Source organism: Paramisgurnus dabryanus, chromosome 24 (assembly GCF_030506205.2).
Source record: "Paramisgurnus dabryanus chromosome 24, PD_genome_1.1, whole genome shotgun sequence".
NCBI classification, from domain to species: Eukaryota; Metazoa; Chordata; class Actinopteri; order Cypriniformes; family Cobitidae; genus Paramisgurnus; species Paramisgurnus dabryanus.
The window spans coordinates 1,400,945-1,418,074 of NC_133360.1; the positions used below are offsets into that span (position 1 = coordinate 1,400,945).

Genomic DNA, 17,130 nt, shown 5'->3' on the forward strand with positions numbered 1-17,130 from the left:
AGTACTCACATTTAATGTGAAACTTGATCATTGACTCATTGCTCCGCTCTAGAAACATGTGGGTCACAAAATTTGAAGAGGGTGGTAGGCTCTGTACGAAAATGTTTATGTTGTAGCCCTGGGGTGTAAGAGGCGGCTGAAATTTCCCTCACAAATTAATAGGGTAAAAATCCCATAGATTTAACATTGCGAAAAACTTTAACGGGTCATAGCTACGAGCAAGGATTTTATAGAAACGTGTGTTACTAAATTTGAAGAGGGTGCTAGACTCTGTCAGGACATACCCCACAATGGGGTGTAAGTTCACCCTAGCAACCATTTTGGGCACCCTAGAGACCTATCCCACAGACTGCCATTATAAAATGCCTAGATGGATATCTTAGCACCACAGTGTCATAGAGACATGGGGGAGGGGGCTCATTTTACTCAGGCACCCAAGCAGTCTCTTATAGGATCCTTATAGAGGTGTTAAGCCACACCCCTAACAACCAAATATGACCACCCTAGCAACACAAAATTCAAACAGTTGCGACATGGGTATTGGTTTATATCATTCATGCTGGCAAATAACCTATGGAGTATGATCATTGGCCACTGCTAAACCACTCCCTAGCAACCAAATACAGTACCCTAGCAACATAATAAACAAAGCCTTATATCTCTGCATCAGAACATCGTAGATACACAGGGGTTGAACCATAGACTGTAAAAAAGATGGACGACGCGACGTCGCCTCCCTCCATTGTAATGAATTGAAGCCAAAAATGTCCGTCCACGGTCGCCGCCATGTTACGTAAAAACGTCAGTTTGGAGCCAGGGCATGCGCAGAAGGAATCGTCCGTGGAGCCAGAGGCGGAGCTGCGGTATCAAACTTCCGCCCAAACGCTCACGCGACCAATTAAACCACGCCAATCTTAACGACACGCCCCGTTTCTATAGCATCAAATAACTAGCTAAAATGAAAGTTATCACAAAAATGAACACTTGAACATATATCAATGTGATAACAACTACTTAAAAGGACTAAAACTATCTTTCGGAAACGTTTATTGGAAGTGTAAATAATTTTTTTATTTAGAGCAGAGTCCCATTTGTTTGAATGGAGAGGGCGGGGTTATGACTTGTACTGCAGCCAGCCACCAGGGGGCGATCAAAGAGCCAGAGGCTTCACTTTTCAAGACTTATGAGGCACACCCGGGTTGAACCATTAAAGGCCCTGTCCCAAATGGCGCACTTCATGTGGACTTTCGGTCTCGTGGCCTTAAATTGCGCGTTCTCGCTTAGTCTACGAGTCCGTAGGGTGTCCCATCTGTCATTTTTACGCTTTGAAGTGTGCTCATCAGCGCCTCCTTTGCCCCCTTGATGCGGTCTTCAGCGAAGCCCGCACTGCAGCAGGCTTCGCGCACTTTGCCAACCCAGAAGTCCTTGCGAAAGGGCAATCGAACCAATCAGACGACGGAAGGGAGGAGTTCACACTGACGGGCAACTTCTCTACCTATTTTCCGGTGTGATGCTCGAGTCTGTCCCAAAATACGACTCCGGTGCACCCACGTGGACTCGCATCAAGGGTCCCTAAAGTCTGGACTACGTGATGTCATCAAAGTGTGGACTCTGAGGAGGACCACAAGTCCGGAGTGTGCCATTTGGGACAGGGCCTTACTTGTGGCTTGCAGTATGTGGATGCCAATTTTCTCCCTAGCAACCAAGGGGCAGATATTGGGGTGGGCTCTTTTGACTCATTTTCAATTTTGTTGCAACATTTTGTCACCCAATGGCCATGGCAAGCACCACTTCACTTTTACTTCAGGAATGTACCTACACTCAAAAATGGCTGGGTTATTTTTTAACCCAAAATGCTGGGTTGAGTCTTGGTTCTAGTTGTTGGGTTAAACCTGCTGGGTTATTATACTGGGTTGTTTGAAGAGGCTCAAGTGCTTCGCGCCCTTAGATTTGAATGTGCTTAGGCAAGGCAAGGCAAGGCAAGTTATAGCACATTTCATACAAAGTGCTTTACATAGAAATGAGAAAACAAAAAATCAAATATACAATAAAAACTGTTTAAATGTGTGAAAAAGAATAAAACAGGAATACAAGTATAAAACTGTTAAAAATAAAAATAAGAATAAAAACAAGAGAAATAAAAAGAATTAAAATAGTGCATATAAAATATAGTGCTTAGCAACGGTCGTCGTGAAAGGACAGAGACACTGGAAGCAGTTGTTTCAATGTAAGTTTATATGTTTTGGTGAACCTTTCATATGAATATAAGCAAGATTTTAACATTTTGCGAGACAGCAACGTGTTTACTTATACAGACTAAGATGACGGGTGTAATTTAGAGGAATGACAACGTCAGATCCCCATTTACACAAATTGACTCAAATAGTCATCCCAAGATGTGTGATATGGCATATTAATACCTTTAATATAAATAGACTTTAATAAAGCGAGTCAAACCAGTACTGCGTCAGAGCTCCGCAACCCCACTTCAGCTCCTGTGTCACACGCGTAATGTAATGTAAGAAAGCTTAATATTCTTCAAACCCTTTACTTATTGCCATGTTTTTAGGTAATAAATTAAACTTGAATTTAACTCTAAATGTAATGACTGTAACACAAGAAGTGAACCAGAGTGAACCGATTGAACCGATCAATCTTAAGCCCACAAAGATCAAGCGTGTTGAGTTCATGATCCAGAATATGACTCATTGTGCAGAGGTAAAAAGAGCAAAGAATTAAAGAGTCATCAATATAATTGTGTCTATAGCCTATTTTTCATCTATGCCTACATAAATACAGTTTTACATTCTACGGCACCTTTAAATTTTACTTTATCAACTTATCTTTTAAGACACTTCTGTCATCTTCCCCTGCTCTTTTTATAGACAGCTTTAACCTGAAAAACCAAACACATCTGAGATTTAAAGGAAAGTTAATTGTGTTAATGATTAAATAAAGCATAAAACAGTGAATACACTTTTTTAACCATTAAACCTTTGCAGACGTTTTGTCAAATGAGTAAAATGTTTGTAGTAACATCTCTGGCCTTTTACAATGTTTTCACCAGCAGGTGTCGCCACCGTTATGTGTTTCCAATGCTTCAAAACAGTGAATCATTTTGCAAAGCAATTGATTCGGTTGATTCAAAGCTTTGTTTCTCCCATTACTATCAGACAGAGGAAAGTCTGTACTGTAAACTACTGGTTTAGACACTTTTACAAAAAAAGTATAAACGGAAATCACAAAATATGTTGGACATGATCCTTATGTTATGAGGATTGATTTTGTTACTGATTAGAAATACTTTCCTGCCATTTTTGTGGTAGATTATAAGCAACCCCTTCAGACATCGAATTACCTATCTGCCCAAATGTGGCAAAAGGTATATGGATCCCCTCGAAACATGTTGGAGTTTGCTAGGCTTAGATTACAGAAATATAAAAGAGAAGCAAAGAAAGATGAACTTTTGCTGCTTATTTGTGGTTAATGTGTTCAACGTCTGTATGCTGAAATAAAACAGCAAACTGAATGGGACTACATGAAACTACATGGGACCCGCTGATTTCACCCAGCCAAAGCCCATGCCCACACAGTAACCATGGAACCCGTACTTAACCCATCTGGGCCCCATGTGTCATTGCTGGCTGGGATATAACACTGATCTCTTGTACTGCTGGATCTCTGATGAATGTAGCTTCAGTTCTGATCTTCTGGATCTACAGGAAACACAAAAACAAACATCAATAGGGTAAATTTAAACTACAACTGATCACAACTGTTTAATGACAGTACTGCATTTAAAAAATCTGATCTGTCAAACTATTTTAATGAGAGTTGTGTTGTTTTATTTGTAATTTGACATTATTGTTACAGATCAGAACGGTGAAGATGAAGACGCTAACGCTAATACAATATTTTAAAAACTAAACACACAGACAAAGGGGAAATAATGATGATCTGTTTGTTTAATTTCAATGAATAAGATTTACATCTGTGCCACATTACCACATTGCATTATTTTCAATAGTAAAATGGCCCGTCTTTAATTATTCCTTTATTATTGTAATACATTATTGATCATTTCATAAATTTATAGTAAAAATATTTTATTTGTAACTTTAAGTCAGTACTGTTATTACACATTTTCATTTATAAATCTGTTGTTTAGTTTTGATTTAGTGTTAATACTTAAACGTTACATATTGCAATACAATATATTTATATTCTAGCAATGCTCTCCTATTTTGCTATAATAACTGTGCCTCTGTCAGTGTTTGCAATAGAGGGTATGCATTGACGTCACTTTTCCACATGACCACGTGAGAGCTCGCCTGGTTGAGTGGCAAACGTTCAACAAAATGGCTGGTTTTCATAGTGGCTGCTGCAGAAATGGCAGTAAAACTGACTATTATAAGCTTAAATTAAATTTAGTTGGACTTGATAGCAGATGTCGACAATACTAAGTTACATTAGTTACATTTTCCAAGCATCTGTGCTTTATTATTTCTAATTAATTATTATATGTACTTAAATATTAAATGTAAAACAAAAACTTATTATTTATGAAATGTAATAGAGTAAAAATTATGATAATATGCTTTGGAATGTATGTTTTCCAAAGAAAAACACGGTAAAAATACAAATACTTGAAAAATACTTTTAAGTAAAAAGTAAAACCTCTGCTTGATAGTGACCCTAGAAACTTGTCAACCCACCTGTGGTCTGTGGACGTTGGCATGAACGATCAATTTACTTCTCCTTTCAGTGTTTCTTGCACTAGCACCAGCATCCCATGCTGGTCATACCAGCCACACCAGCATGTTGTGTTTTGGTGCTGGTATGCTGGTGACCACCAGCTAAACCAGCATCCAACCAGCATAGACCAGCATAATTCCCATGCTGGTTTGATGCTGTTTTTTAGCAGGGTTTGCCGATCCCGTACCTCTCCTCCACCCTGTACTTTCCTGTTTTCTACTGACATACTGTATATTAAAAATGGGCAAAAAAGCTCACATTTAGGTGATTTTGTTTCCCGCAGCTGTGTTTGAAAATGGATGTCAAAATGGCGGACGCTGCATCGGCCCCAACAGTTGTGCATGTGTCTATGGGTTTACTGGGCCGCAATGCGAGAGAGGTAAGATAACCACAATCCTTCCCTCTTTTTTTATTGTTTTGTGGCACATTTTAAAGATGTCTGTAAACTATGAGAGGTTTGTTTCTCGCAGTTGGTTTAAAATGTGGAAAATGCCACACAGGGTGTTGATGTGACGCCGTGACCCAGAATCACTAAGTAGAACACTGTAGCTTACTTCACTTTTGATGCAGGGTTAAAAATGTGCTGTTGCCTTCACTGTAGTCAGCTCTCCCAGAGCTCGAACAATGACTAAATCGAGGTGAAAGGATGACAAACTCCCTCATGCCTGCCAAGACACTCTAGAGGTTTTGCACAGTACTCGTGAGAAATAGTCCAAAATCCCGGTAATTCTCGCCTACTCGTTTTATGTATGCTGAGGTTTTGGACATATTATTTGTTCGCCTACTGCTTTTTGCCTACTATATAGTATGGTAGTAAGCGGTTTTGGACGCAGCCACTGTGTGTGTGTGTGCGCACGTGCGTGCGTGCGTGCGTGCGTGCGTGGCCAATGGAGGCCGGTGCCCTTTCATCTTCAACTGAGCAGCCGGCACTCTTAACAAACAATATACCCATAAAAAATCAAGTCCTCTGTGATTGTTCACCATTACTGTTGGCATGCTCAGTTCACAGTCAGTGGGCAGAAATGATGTACAGTCGGGTCAACACAGGCCCAGTTCAAACAATAACATAAGTATTTACTGTGCTGTTGAGGTGTGAAGATGCATGAGTTTCAAACATAGCTTTCTTCTATTTGATCTGTTAACTCATTAGCTAGAGATTTAATGTTTAAATATGTAATGGTCAAATTGGACAAAATCATTATTTTATGCATATCAGTGGAACTTGACAATCAGTTGTGCTAGGATTATCTTTTACATGCAACCCAAGAGTAATGTTCATGTCTGCAGTAGATTTGCATTGCACTTTACACCTCACAGACACATCGTGACTTGATCTTTTTTTAAAAGAGGATATGGTTTGGTTTCAAAAAGGAAATGAAAAGTTAGCGATAAGATGGTCGCTTTGGGTTGTAAACAGATTCAGTTCATTGAAACAGAGTAAGGTTGTATAAAATTAATTTCCTCATGTTTTCTTTTAAAAAATAATGCCCCATGAAGTTAAAACATCTTGTTTTGCAAGTCAGTTCAATGTTCAATTTTGAAGAAACAATTCAATACCACTCCCATCTTCCCCAATGACTTGACTTGACCAGAGGTGGCGTATTTGGCTCCACATTGGTCTAAATCCCAGGACTGAACAGTCTCACCATCTTGACTTCATATTTTGAGTGATTTAATCAGTTATTAATCCGTTATGTTCTGTACATGGGAATATATTTGTGTTTTTTAATTATTTATTATTTATAATAATTTTGGTTGAAAGTGCTGAGAAGTACATGTCCTTATTTATCTGTCATTTTATTTTTTTTTATTTTTTTTTTTTTTGTATGTATGTATACACAGTATAAATACTTTATTATTATATATATGTATATTTTTGTATTTTTATTACATGTTCAAATAAACTTATTATAATAATAATCACAATCATTTTAATATTTGTGAGATCAAAGTAATAATAATATAATTATTTGCTAGTAATATTCTGTTTCTTTTGTGGAGCTGAATAAAAATCAGCAGCACTTCTAAAACAAAACGACCAGGGCCTTTAGTTTAGTAAGGAAGTAGTTGGTAGCAAATTGTGAAAGTAACTTTCTGAACTTTCTGTCAGCAACAGAGAAGTGCTCATGGGTGTTTTTGTATTTACATTTATGCATTTGACAGACGCTTAAGTCGCTTTGATATCCAAAGTGACTTATAGTGCAAAAATAGTAATGGTTTATGCTTTGGCCCTAACTTTGGCCCAAGGATGTTTAGTGTTAGCAAAATGGTTTCAAAAAGGAAATGGATGGTTAGAGCTAAGATGGATGCCATGGGTTAAACAGATTCTGTTCATTTAAACAAAGAGCAGAGTGAGATATTAAATTAATTTCCCTGTGTTTATCTGTGTAAAGTGGACAGTGGTCATTGGGAAGATTTGGCCCTATTATTTGTTAAATGCATGCTGACCTCTTATTATTGTGAGGAAGAGAGCGTTGAGAGTTTATCTGTTTACTGCATTAAAATTGATCAACCAGTCACGTTAACCATCCATACAGGATGAGAGACAGGCCGACCATGAACAAATACGTTGTACTGATGGTTTAATTATTATTTTTTTGGGTTTTAAAATGAGATGTATGTCTTATTTCTTAGTACATACATTTTAGGGATGTCACAGTTAAAATCTAAACTGTGCCGTTCACCTCCATCGGGTCATGTTGGCCAGCTTGGCAAAAAAAGTATCTCTGTGTCCAGTTCTCTTCTATACCTCAGATCGAGTGTTCTCTACAGCAGGGGACACAGTGAGGGTGGAGCGGGCACGGCTTTAACCTGAGAAAGTTGACATGCTGATTTAAAAAAAAAACTAAAAAAAAAACTGCTAGTATTGTTTTCTACATAAAATTTTACTTTTATGTTGCTTTTATGATGTTTTTGTTAATTGATCATTTGTTTTACTTATATATTTTATTTATATGCAAGACATATGCCCTGGATGTTGTAGGGATTTTTTTTTTTTTTTGTAAAGATTGTGTGTATTATTGAACATTTTGAAATAAATAACAAAATGTTGAAAATGAGAGGTTTGGGTTTATTATGTCCACTGAAAGTCATTTAAGTGAAAGTAAAGTACCGAAAAGGTACCGCTGGGTACCGGTATCAAATTCCAGGTACCGGTATTGGAACCGGTACCTGTGATTCGATACCGGTACCCAGCGGACCCTTTTCGGTATTGGACCCTGTACCGGTAAAAATGTGAACGGTACCCAACCCTAGAGGTATTTCCATTACCTGTTAAGCTTCATGTGGGGGCTATCTTCTATTCTTCGCTTCCCTTAGAGGATGAACCTGAGGTTCTGTCTGGACTGAAGAGTCGGTCAAAAGGGAGGTTCCCACGCCCAAACCTTGAGTTACCTGATGCCACCGCGATGGACAAACCTGCCACAGAAGGACCAAGCAGACAATGATCAGTGCCAGTGGTGTAGTCTACGTGATACGCAGGTATACGCCGTATACCCACTAGAAATGGTCAAGGATTTCCGTATACCCACTAAAAATAGCGCGAGGATGCGTAACAGCATGGTTTTGTGACATATTTTTAAACTTTTAGTCATAATATAGATGTGAAGCACTGATCATTAGCATGCTACACTTGCCACTTTAGCGGGTTGAAATACATATTAGGCTAAATACTTCCTGTCGAACTGCGCGATCCGATCGGCGTATGAATTTCTATGAAATCAAATTACTATAGTGACGCGAAAGTGACTGGGGAGCAGACTGGTGTGACGCCACAGGGAAGTGACAGCAAAGCACCGCGAGAGCGACTCCAGTTATCACATGGAGAAATCTGCTTTGAATCGCTCTCGCGGTACTTTGACATCACCAAGAGGTCTGCTTAGCGCCAAATGAAGTCGACCCTGCAGTGTAGCTGCTCACGCGACACTGAGAAGTGAACGAGTGAAGCAGTGCTGCAACATAAAATACAAAGAGCTTACAACGCACATGTGAGTACAACATTTAAATCATCAGTCCAGTTTATTACTTTATCTGGAGGTAAGGCTCCAAGTGCAATAAAATAAGCCCGTGATAATATCCTGATGGTTTTTAGCTGCCTTCAGTTCCTCTGCATGTGTTTGCTTGTGCTTCACAGTGTTAAACTTTCCTTCTCTGTGTTCATTTATATATCTGCGTTCAAGATCATCTTGACAAGATGTATATGATCTTAAACTTCTGTGAGGAAATTCATGTCTGCGTTGATGTTCAGTTTAGACTTGCAAATTTTAGGCTACAGGATGGTCTTGTAATAATAATTAAGTATAAGCCTATTTTCATTTTTAGACAATGCTTATATTATATGCAAAAAATAAGCTTTAATATCAATGACTATGCAAATTATAGTTAATTCATGGTCATCTTAAATGTGTATTAATTAAAAACATATAGTTGTCAGATAATATCTATTGAAAGAGTGAATATTTTTTTCTCCTTCAATGCATGTGTTTGCCACAGATTGAAGATTTATTTAATTTTAATTAATAGTTAAGTAACTTTTGTTCCTGAGTTAGATGTTGATTAACACTAAACCAGTCTAAAAATCAGTCCAGTTTCCTCAGCTGTAAACCCATTGGCTCTAAAGTCTTTTTTTCTTATAATAAACTGACATGTTGAGAACACATTCAGTTTATGTGTTTATGAGTACACTTTCAGAATGCTCTAAGTTACATGAATATCTTTACTGTATGCATCTGTGAGTGTGGTGGTGCTTATGAGGTGTCGCGCTAGGACGAGTGAGAGGGAAAATCACAGTATACTCACTACAAAAATCTAGACTACACCACTGATCAGTGCTGGCAATTGGCTGCCGCCGACATGAAGGTGGGAAAGGCTCTGTTTCCTCCCCAGGGGGAGAAGTCCCTGAGGAACTACACCTATGTTCTGGAGGAGAGGAGGGCTTTCTTACCGGATCTCTGCCGGATCCACCCTGGCCTCCTGATCTGCCGGATTCGTCCCGGCCTCCTGATCTGAAATACTGAAATATCACATGGTCATAAGTATTTAGACCCTTTGCTGTGGCACTCATATTTAACTCACATACTGTCCATTTCTTCTGATTCTCCTTGAGATGGTTCTACTCCTTCATTGGAGTGTTTAATTAAACTGATTGGACTTGATTAGTAAGGCACACACCTGTCTATATAAGACCTTACAGCTCACAGTGCATGTCAGAGCAAATGAGAATCATGAGGTCGTAGGAACGGCCCAAGGAGCTCAGAGACAGAATTGTGGCAAGGTACAGATCTGGCCAAAAAAAATTCTGCGACTGTTTTTCCCACCTGTTTGGATTCTGGTGTAGTGTTTATTTGATAAATCATCTTTTCTGAAACTTGTTTGCATCGTATTCCTAACATAACAGTAAGCTTCAACTGAAAGAGAATAAAAAAAAAATTCAAACAGTAATAATAATGAACAGCACTGACTGCATTTTTCATTGAGTAGATTCTTTCATTGTAAACTGAAGTGTTTCTCATAAACATAAAGACTGTTTGTACAGTAACGGTCATGTACAGTCATGCCTGTTTTTGTTGTCGATCTTCTGTTAATCTTTACTATTTTTCTCTATTCATGTACAGTTGTGTTCAGATCTGTGATGTCATGGACCTGCTGTCAATCAAACGTGAGACAAGTAAATATTTCCCACAGCAAATACAGTACAGGATAATACTTGGGTAAAATAAATTAAATCAACTAAGTGTCTGTTATTTTATATTGTCATTATTAAAAATATGTAATAAAATTATGGTCTTTTTTTCCATATGAAAGAAAAATTGAGATTCAGTTCCTCTACACACCGGTGTTACTAATATACAAACAGATGATCTGATGACACTGGGTGGTTTGAAGGTAAAATTCCTCCTTGGTATTAAACTCTTATCAAACTCTGTCTACGGAGAAAACAGCTTATAAAACTGTTTAGCCTCACGCTGTAAGGAAAACATCAGGATTGCAAACAACCCAGTCTGAAAGACCAATACAAAAACCTGAGTGTGAATGTGTTACTTGTGTCACGAGGGGGCTTCAGTGACGTCATCTTCAACAGTAAAACAGTCAGTCATCAGCACCAACATCATTACATCATCTACTGCCAGCCACACAGATAAAATACATACATTGTTGTGAGTGTGCTTGATTGTGAGACTTTAAGCCCTTAATTAATAAAACAGAAACAATGAACAAACTTTAAGATACTGATTAAAAGTAATATTTTGTGTTTGGTCTTTATCTTTTATCATTTAATATAACAGTGAGGCACACTATTAAAAATAAACGTCCTACAAAAGGTTGTGAAGCATCGTGAATGTCATGTTTAAAACGATCACATTAGCGACACCTTATGATGAGATTTTGGTATCGGGGTTCATTTGGGGTCACTTTCAAATAGTGTGACGCAACTCAGCATCCTACAGAGACGTCACGTGACTGCTTGATCTGTACAGTGCAGCATTATCATCACTAATCCTCAGACAAACTGCGTACAGAATAGACAAACATCAACATGTTGGATTATTTGTTACTCGTCAGTTTTTCTTTGCTTCTGGCTGGTGAGTAAGATTTATTTTATTGCTTACAGGTTACACATCCACGTTTCTCTTTTATCACCATGCGTATCGCCAAACTATTATTATTATTATTATTTGCAAACAGTGATGATAAGAGTAATATTATGCAGCATGTTTATCCTGTAAGAGTGTTGTTTTGCAAGCTGTGCATGTATTTTCACAGCAGGTTGAGTCTCTTGCGTCTGAAGGAAAACGTTGCGCATCTCTTTTATTGTCTCTCGTGTGCGCATTTAAACACACGTGTCGCTGTTTTAGCAGTATATAATCATAATTAATAATAACCACTAAACGGTATTCTGTTTAAAAGTCTATGATGGTGTAAAGAGTGAGTGTTTTTCAGTGTCTGTGTGTTTTGGGTGCGGCTCATATAACGGAGTTCTCTCATCTTTTCATTTATCAGACATTGATCAACTCTACAATAATATAATTACAAATATACTGATAACTTTAAAACGTATTTTGTTCTTTACCTCGTTCTTTACCCATGTTTAAAACACTTTCGGTTTCATTGATCTGCACCGGAAAAAAAGTCGGCGCCGATAGCCCTGTGGTTAGTGCGCCGACACATAGCACCAGTGTGCTCACGGCGACCCGAGTTCGATTCCCGTCTCTGCCGATCCCGCTCCCCTATCTCTTCCCAACACTTTCCTGTCTACACTCCACTATACTCTCTAAATAAAAAGCCTGAAAAAAAAGATGCTAAAAAAACGCTTTTACAGGAAACACTCAATTCCTGGATGTCTTAAAATGCTGACATCCTTATATTAAAAAACTTTCACTAACCGCACTCCAGACATTGCATAATCGGACACTCACTGCAACATAAACTTTTAAAGGGAACATTTCACAAGACTTTCTTAGGTATTACGACCCGCAATGCACTGCGTAATTATACAGAATTTACATCGTAACTATTTGTAACAAGTACCTCTACAGAATGTCCATATATGTATAAGGGAACAATATGTTAAGGTGGGGTAATAAAGGGGTGAGAACATGGACAATTATAAATTAAATTATACTCTTAGTATTTCATAACTACAGGTTAGCCTACCTATTGTCCCAGCCAACATTGCAACGTGAGGCCTATGTGGGCCCAATATGGGCTTCCTATGTGGGCCTATATGGGTTTGTCCATGGGTTCCACTATTCTCGGTCAAACTGTTCTCGGTCAAATAGGCACCAAATTCAAAATTTATGTTACATTTCGACTACAAATATGATCCACTTTTAATAAAGATTAATGTTTCTACAGGTGAAATGCTACTTTAAATGTTAATCTTTATAGTTTGTATGAAAGTGAAAAGGTGCCGTTTAAATTGTATGGCAACCGCTGCAGAATGTTCAGACAGAACAATAAATCACTCGGTCCATGTCCTTATAAAACAACTTTACTGTTTCCAATTCCAATACCCAGCTAACAGAAAAAAGTTCTAAGAACGTTCCCTGAAAGTTTTTAACGTTCCCAAAAATGTTCTGCCAACGTTAAAAGTGTCCAGTTTTCTTGACGTTCTAAGAACGTTTTTGTGTTGTCTCAACGTTAGAGGAATGTTACATTTTACCATTTTTAAACGTTATGACAATGTCATGTTTTAATGTTCACAGTCACACAATGTTTAAAACAACAACTGTTTATTATATTGACTTCTTTGATTGTTATGTAAATGATAGATAAACATTGCATTTTATTATATTTATTTTTTATATTTATATTATTTTATTATATTTATTATATATTATATATTTATTATATATTATATATCTATTATATGTAAGTTTAGATGTTGATGTTTTGTTTCATTTTAAGTCACCATTATTGTGATTAGTGTTCGTTTTAGTTGGGCTCTTGAGCCTTGTCCTTTGCTTGCTAGTTTTTCCCTGGTTGTGTTAACTTTTTGTTAATACACCACATTTGTTATGAACATGTTAAGTTAGTAGTGTAATTCTGTGGTGTGGTGGTTGGTACATAATGGTAAAAAATCATTCCTAATTAATTTACTAATCAAAAGTTTATTTTCTGTCAATAATGTAAATGAGATCCAGCACTTTCACAGCAGTTTGTCATTAAAGAGTTTTAGAAACTTTGGACAAAAAATATCCGCTATTTAATTGGGACGTACAAACATCAAGAATCAGACTATGAATCTCAACCATGGTGACAATTAAATGAAAAACTTCATGCTGCAATGCATGCTGGGTATTAACAAATTACAAATCTCATTCAGGACTCCCAGCATGCACTGCAGCATGGATAAATAAAGAGTTTTTTTTTTCAATTTTCTTTGTCACCATGGTTGAGATTCATAGTCTGATTCTTGATGTTTGTGCGTCCCAATTATACAGCAGATATTTTTTGTCCAAAGTTTCTTAAACTCCTTAATGACAAACTGCTCTGAAAGTGCTGGATCTCATTTACATCACTGACTAGTGATGGCGAAGTGAAGCTTTCTTGAAGCAGTGAAGCTTTCAACCCAATTGTATCGGAAAAAGGTTCATTACTCGAAGCTTTTCAAATCAGAGCTCAATGAGGACCTCTGCTGGTGAAAGTGCTGTTTCACAACATGTTCCACAACCAAACAACGTATTAATTTAATTATAAAAGCAAAACTTAATGGATTGACAAATTAAGGATAGATTCATAAATAAATGTAACACTATATTAAATACACGACCAAAGCATGTTCCATTTCATGCGAATGGTACTTCAAACAAAAATAACAAATTAAGGATAGACCTTGTCTCAAAAGTATAAAGTGTGAACCAATTAAAAAATATATCATGGTATTAAGTGGTCCAGAAAAGGCTTTTTACTACTAATATATTCTATATATATCATAAACTCACTATACAGTAATCGATTCCGTGTAATGCAATACTCCAATACAACCCATGAGGGCGCGCCGCGCATCGCACAATTCTAAACCTTTGAATCAGATAACGAAGCAGTCACGTGGGTGTGTGTGAAACGAAGCTTCGGACGTCATTGGTCACGTGATTTTGCCAGAACGAATCAAGCTTCGATACAAAGCTTCAATGAAAATCGGTTCGTTTTTTTGACACACGCTTCGGAGCTTCGGTGTCACTGGTAACATCACTATCATTGACCGAAAATACACTTTTGATTAGTAAATAAATTAGGAATGATTTTTTACCATTATGTACCAACCACCACACCACAGAATTACACTACTAACTTAACATGTTCATAACAAATGTGGTGTATTAACACAAAGTTAACACAACCAGGGAAAAATCTAGCAAGCAAAAGACAAGGCTCAAGAGCCCAACTAAAACGAACACTAATCACAATAATGGTGACTTAAAATGAAACAAAACATCAACATCTAAACTTACATATAATAAATATATAATATATAATAAATATAATAAAATTATATAAATATAAAAAATAAATATAATAAAATGCAATATTTCTCTATTATTTACATAACAATCAAAGAAGTCAATATAATAAACAGTTGTTGTTTTAAACATTGTGTGACTGTGAACATTAAAACATGACATTGTCATAACGTTTAAAAATGGTAAAATGTAACATTCCTCTAACGTTGAGACAACACAAAAACGTTCTTAGAACGTCAAGAAAACTGGACACTTTTAACGTTGGCAGAACGTTTTTGGGAACGTTAAAAACTTTCAGGGAACGTTCTTAGAACTTTTTTCTGTTAGCTGGGTAGGTACAGTTGCAAATGTATATATGTGTGTGGTTCTGCAAAAGCATAATAAAGAAAATTGTGAGCACAATAAGAATAATAAACAGTAATAATTAAACATTATACAATGACTTAGAACATAGAAAGTATTTATATTGGTAAATATTCACTTTAAATCAATCATTTAATAAGCAAAACAAACATCTCTAAGTAATAATCAGAATAATTGCTGTCAAAGTCTTATCTAACATGTTTACATTGATATTAACTTACAATCAAGATTATGTGTGCACCGAGTAATACTTAAATAGTATAAATAAACATTTAGTAGCACTAATATCACAATGGAATCAAATCTAATAGATTAAAGAAATATTAATCTACTTACTTTTTGAATGTACGTACACAATACTAACAAACTGTTAGGAATGGACCAGATTGCAGCCAGCCACGATAGACAGCGAACTTTCTAGCTTTGAAACATGTCCGAACATGAACGATATAGTTTAGTTAACGTCTACCAATGAAATAACGTGTTTAAGTAATGTAGTTAACACATATTAGAACACATGATAAGTAGCGTAAAATGTCCGGCAGAGGGCGCCATTGTCATTGAAGTGTGGCCTTTCGTACATAGTTGGAATTTTAAAAGTCCACCTATTTTAGCAAACTTTATATAAAATATGATATTAAATTATGTGAAATTCTTGCTAGGTACCAGTCGGGGTCCTAGGGGGGCAGAATTGCTCATGAGGCACAGTTGAAATAGCATGCGGACTCAAAGGCTGCGTCCGAAAACTTAGGTAGCTCACTTGTTGCCTCGCTGCCTCATGAGGCAATGACTTCGGTGGCATGAAGGCAGCTCAGAGAAACGCTTTCGGAAACACTCCATAGGCAGTGTGTTTGAAATATAAACAGAGAGCCCCTTTGTGATAACTAATCACATATTTGATTAGTGTGTGTGTTGTACATGTTGTCATACCTAGCGCATTCGAAACTTTATACAAAGCCATAAACAATAAAGTTGTAAATCAACCTGCATACATTTGTGGAGAAAACTGCTGATTGCAGCTTTTAATATTCCACAGATGTGAAGCTTTCACTGAAAAGGATGATTGACCCCCAGTAGTTTTGCATCTCCAAACTCCTTTGCCACTTACTACCCCTCTGGTCTTTGCCCCATCACTACTGAGTTTTTGTATCAACTGACAGACTACATTGGGTGCAAGGCCATGTATACATTTAACTACAGTTTTTAAAAATGAAAACTTTAAAAGATTATCAAAACTTAACAAATTATGTTTTTGAAGAATTTGACAATGATGCCATTTAATTGGTTTCTGATCCCATATTCCAGAACCAAGATCAGAGTCAGCACGATTACCAAAACATACATGCAGTTTATAATTAATTAAATAATAAAATGTATAATATTATAATACAATGATTGTTTGTTTCAGTTTTTTTATAAATTGGGTAAGAGCGCCATCTAGTGGATTATAACTTACCATAAAAACTTGAAAGCGTCTTTATCAGGTAAATATTAACTCGTAATTGACGAGATAACTCGTCAATGGCAGGGAAAGAATTTTTTTTTTTTTTTTTTTTTTTATTAATGCTTTAAAACATTTAACAATACACGAAACATACAGAATACACATAAACCTCTACAGGAATGAAAAATTAACAAATTATACATGTAAAGTTTCACAAATAAGATACAATAACACGATAACAGAAAGATGAATTAGTACAATAAAAATAAATAAATAAATTAAATAAATAAATAAAAATAAACTAACATAGGAAAACATTATGAATCAGTGGTAATACAGAAAAAGTCATCATAATATTTCAAAAATCTTTCATTTTTCTTGTTTTTAACAAAATTAAGGGATTTTAGAAAAGTTTCAATTTCGATTAGGAAATGTGGAAAGTTAAGCTGCGATTTAGAGAATTTTTGTTTGTGAATAAAATATTTTCCAAATAAAATAAAAAAATTGACAATGTAATCAATTGGAATATTAGATGTGCCTTCATAGTAGCAAATTATTTCTTTTAACTGGAAGGACTTGGAAGAATCAAGGTGTTTACTTAAATGA

The 17,130-nt window shown here is 36.5% G+C and overlaps 2 protein-coding genes across 4 annotated transcripts in view; both read left to right on the forward strand.

Moving 5' to 3' along the window:
* Nucleotides 1-17,130, forward strand: part of LOC135721114 (uncharacterized) — a 209,157-nt gene that overhangs the window by 125,573 nt on the left and 66,454 nt on the right. The window lies entirely within an intron of this gene.
* LOC135721108 (muscle M-line assembly protein unc-89-like) overlaps nucleotides 11,186-17,130 on the forward strand; it is a 31,094-nt gene continuing 25,149 nt past the window's right edge. For 2 of the 3 annotated variants that reach the window (XM_073813507.1, XM_065243256.2), the window contains exon 1: nucleotides 11,187-11,336. In XM_073813507.1, coding sequence (XP_073669608.1) covers nucleotides 11,291-11,336 — 46 coding nt within the window. In that variant the 5' untranslated portion in view covers nucleotides 11,187-11,290. Of the gene's footprint in view, nucleotides 11,337-17,130 lie in introns of all 3 variants that reach the window. The other variant, XM_073813508.1, reaches the window with a different exon arrangement.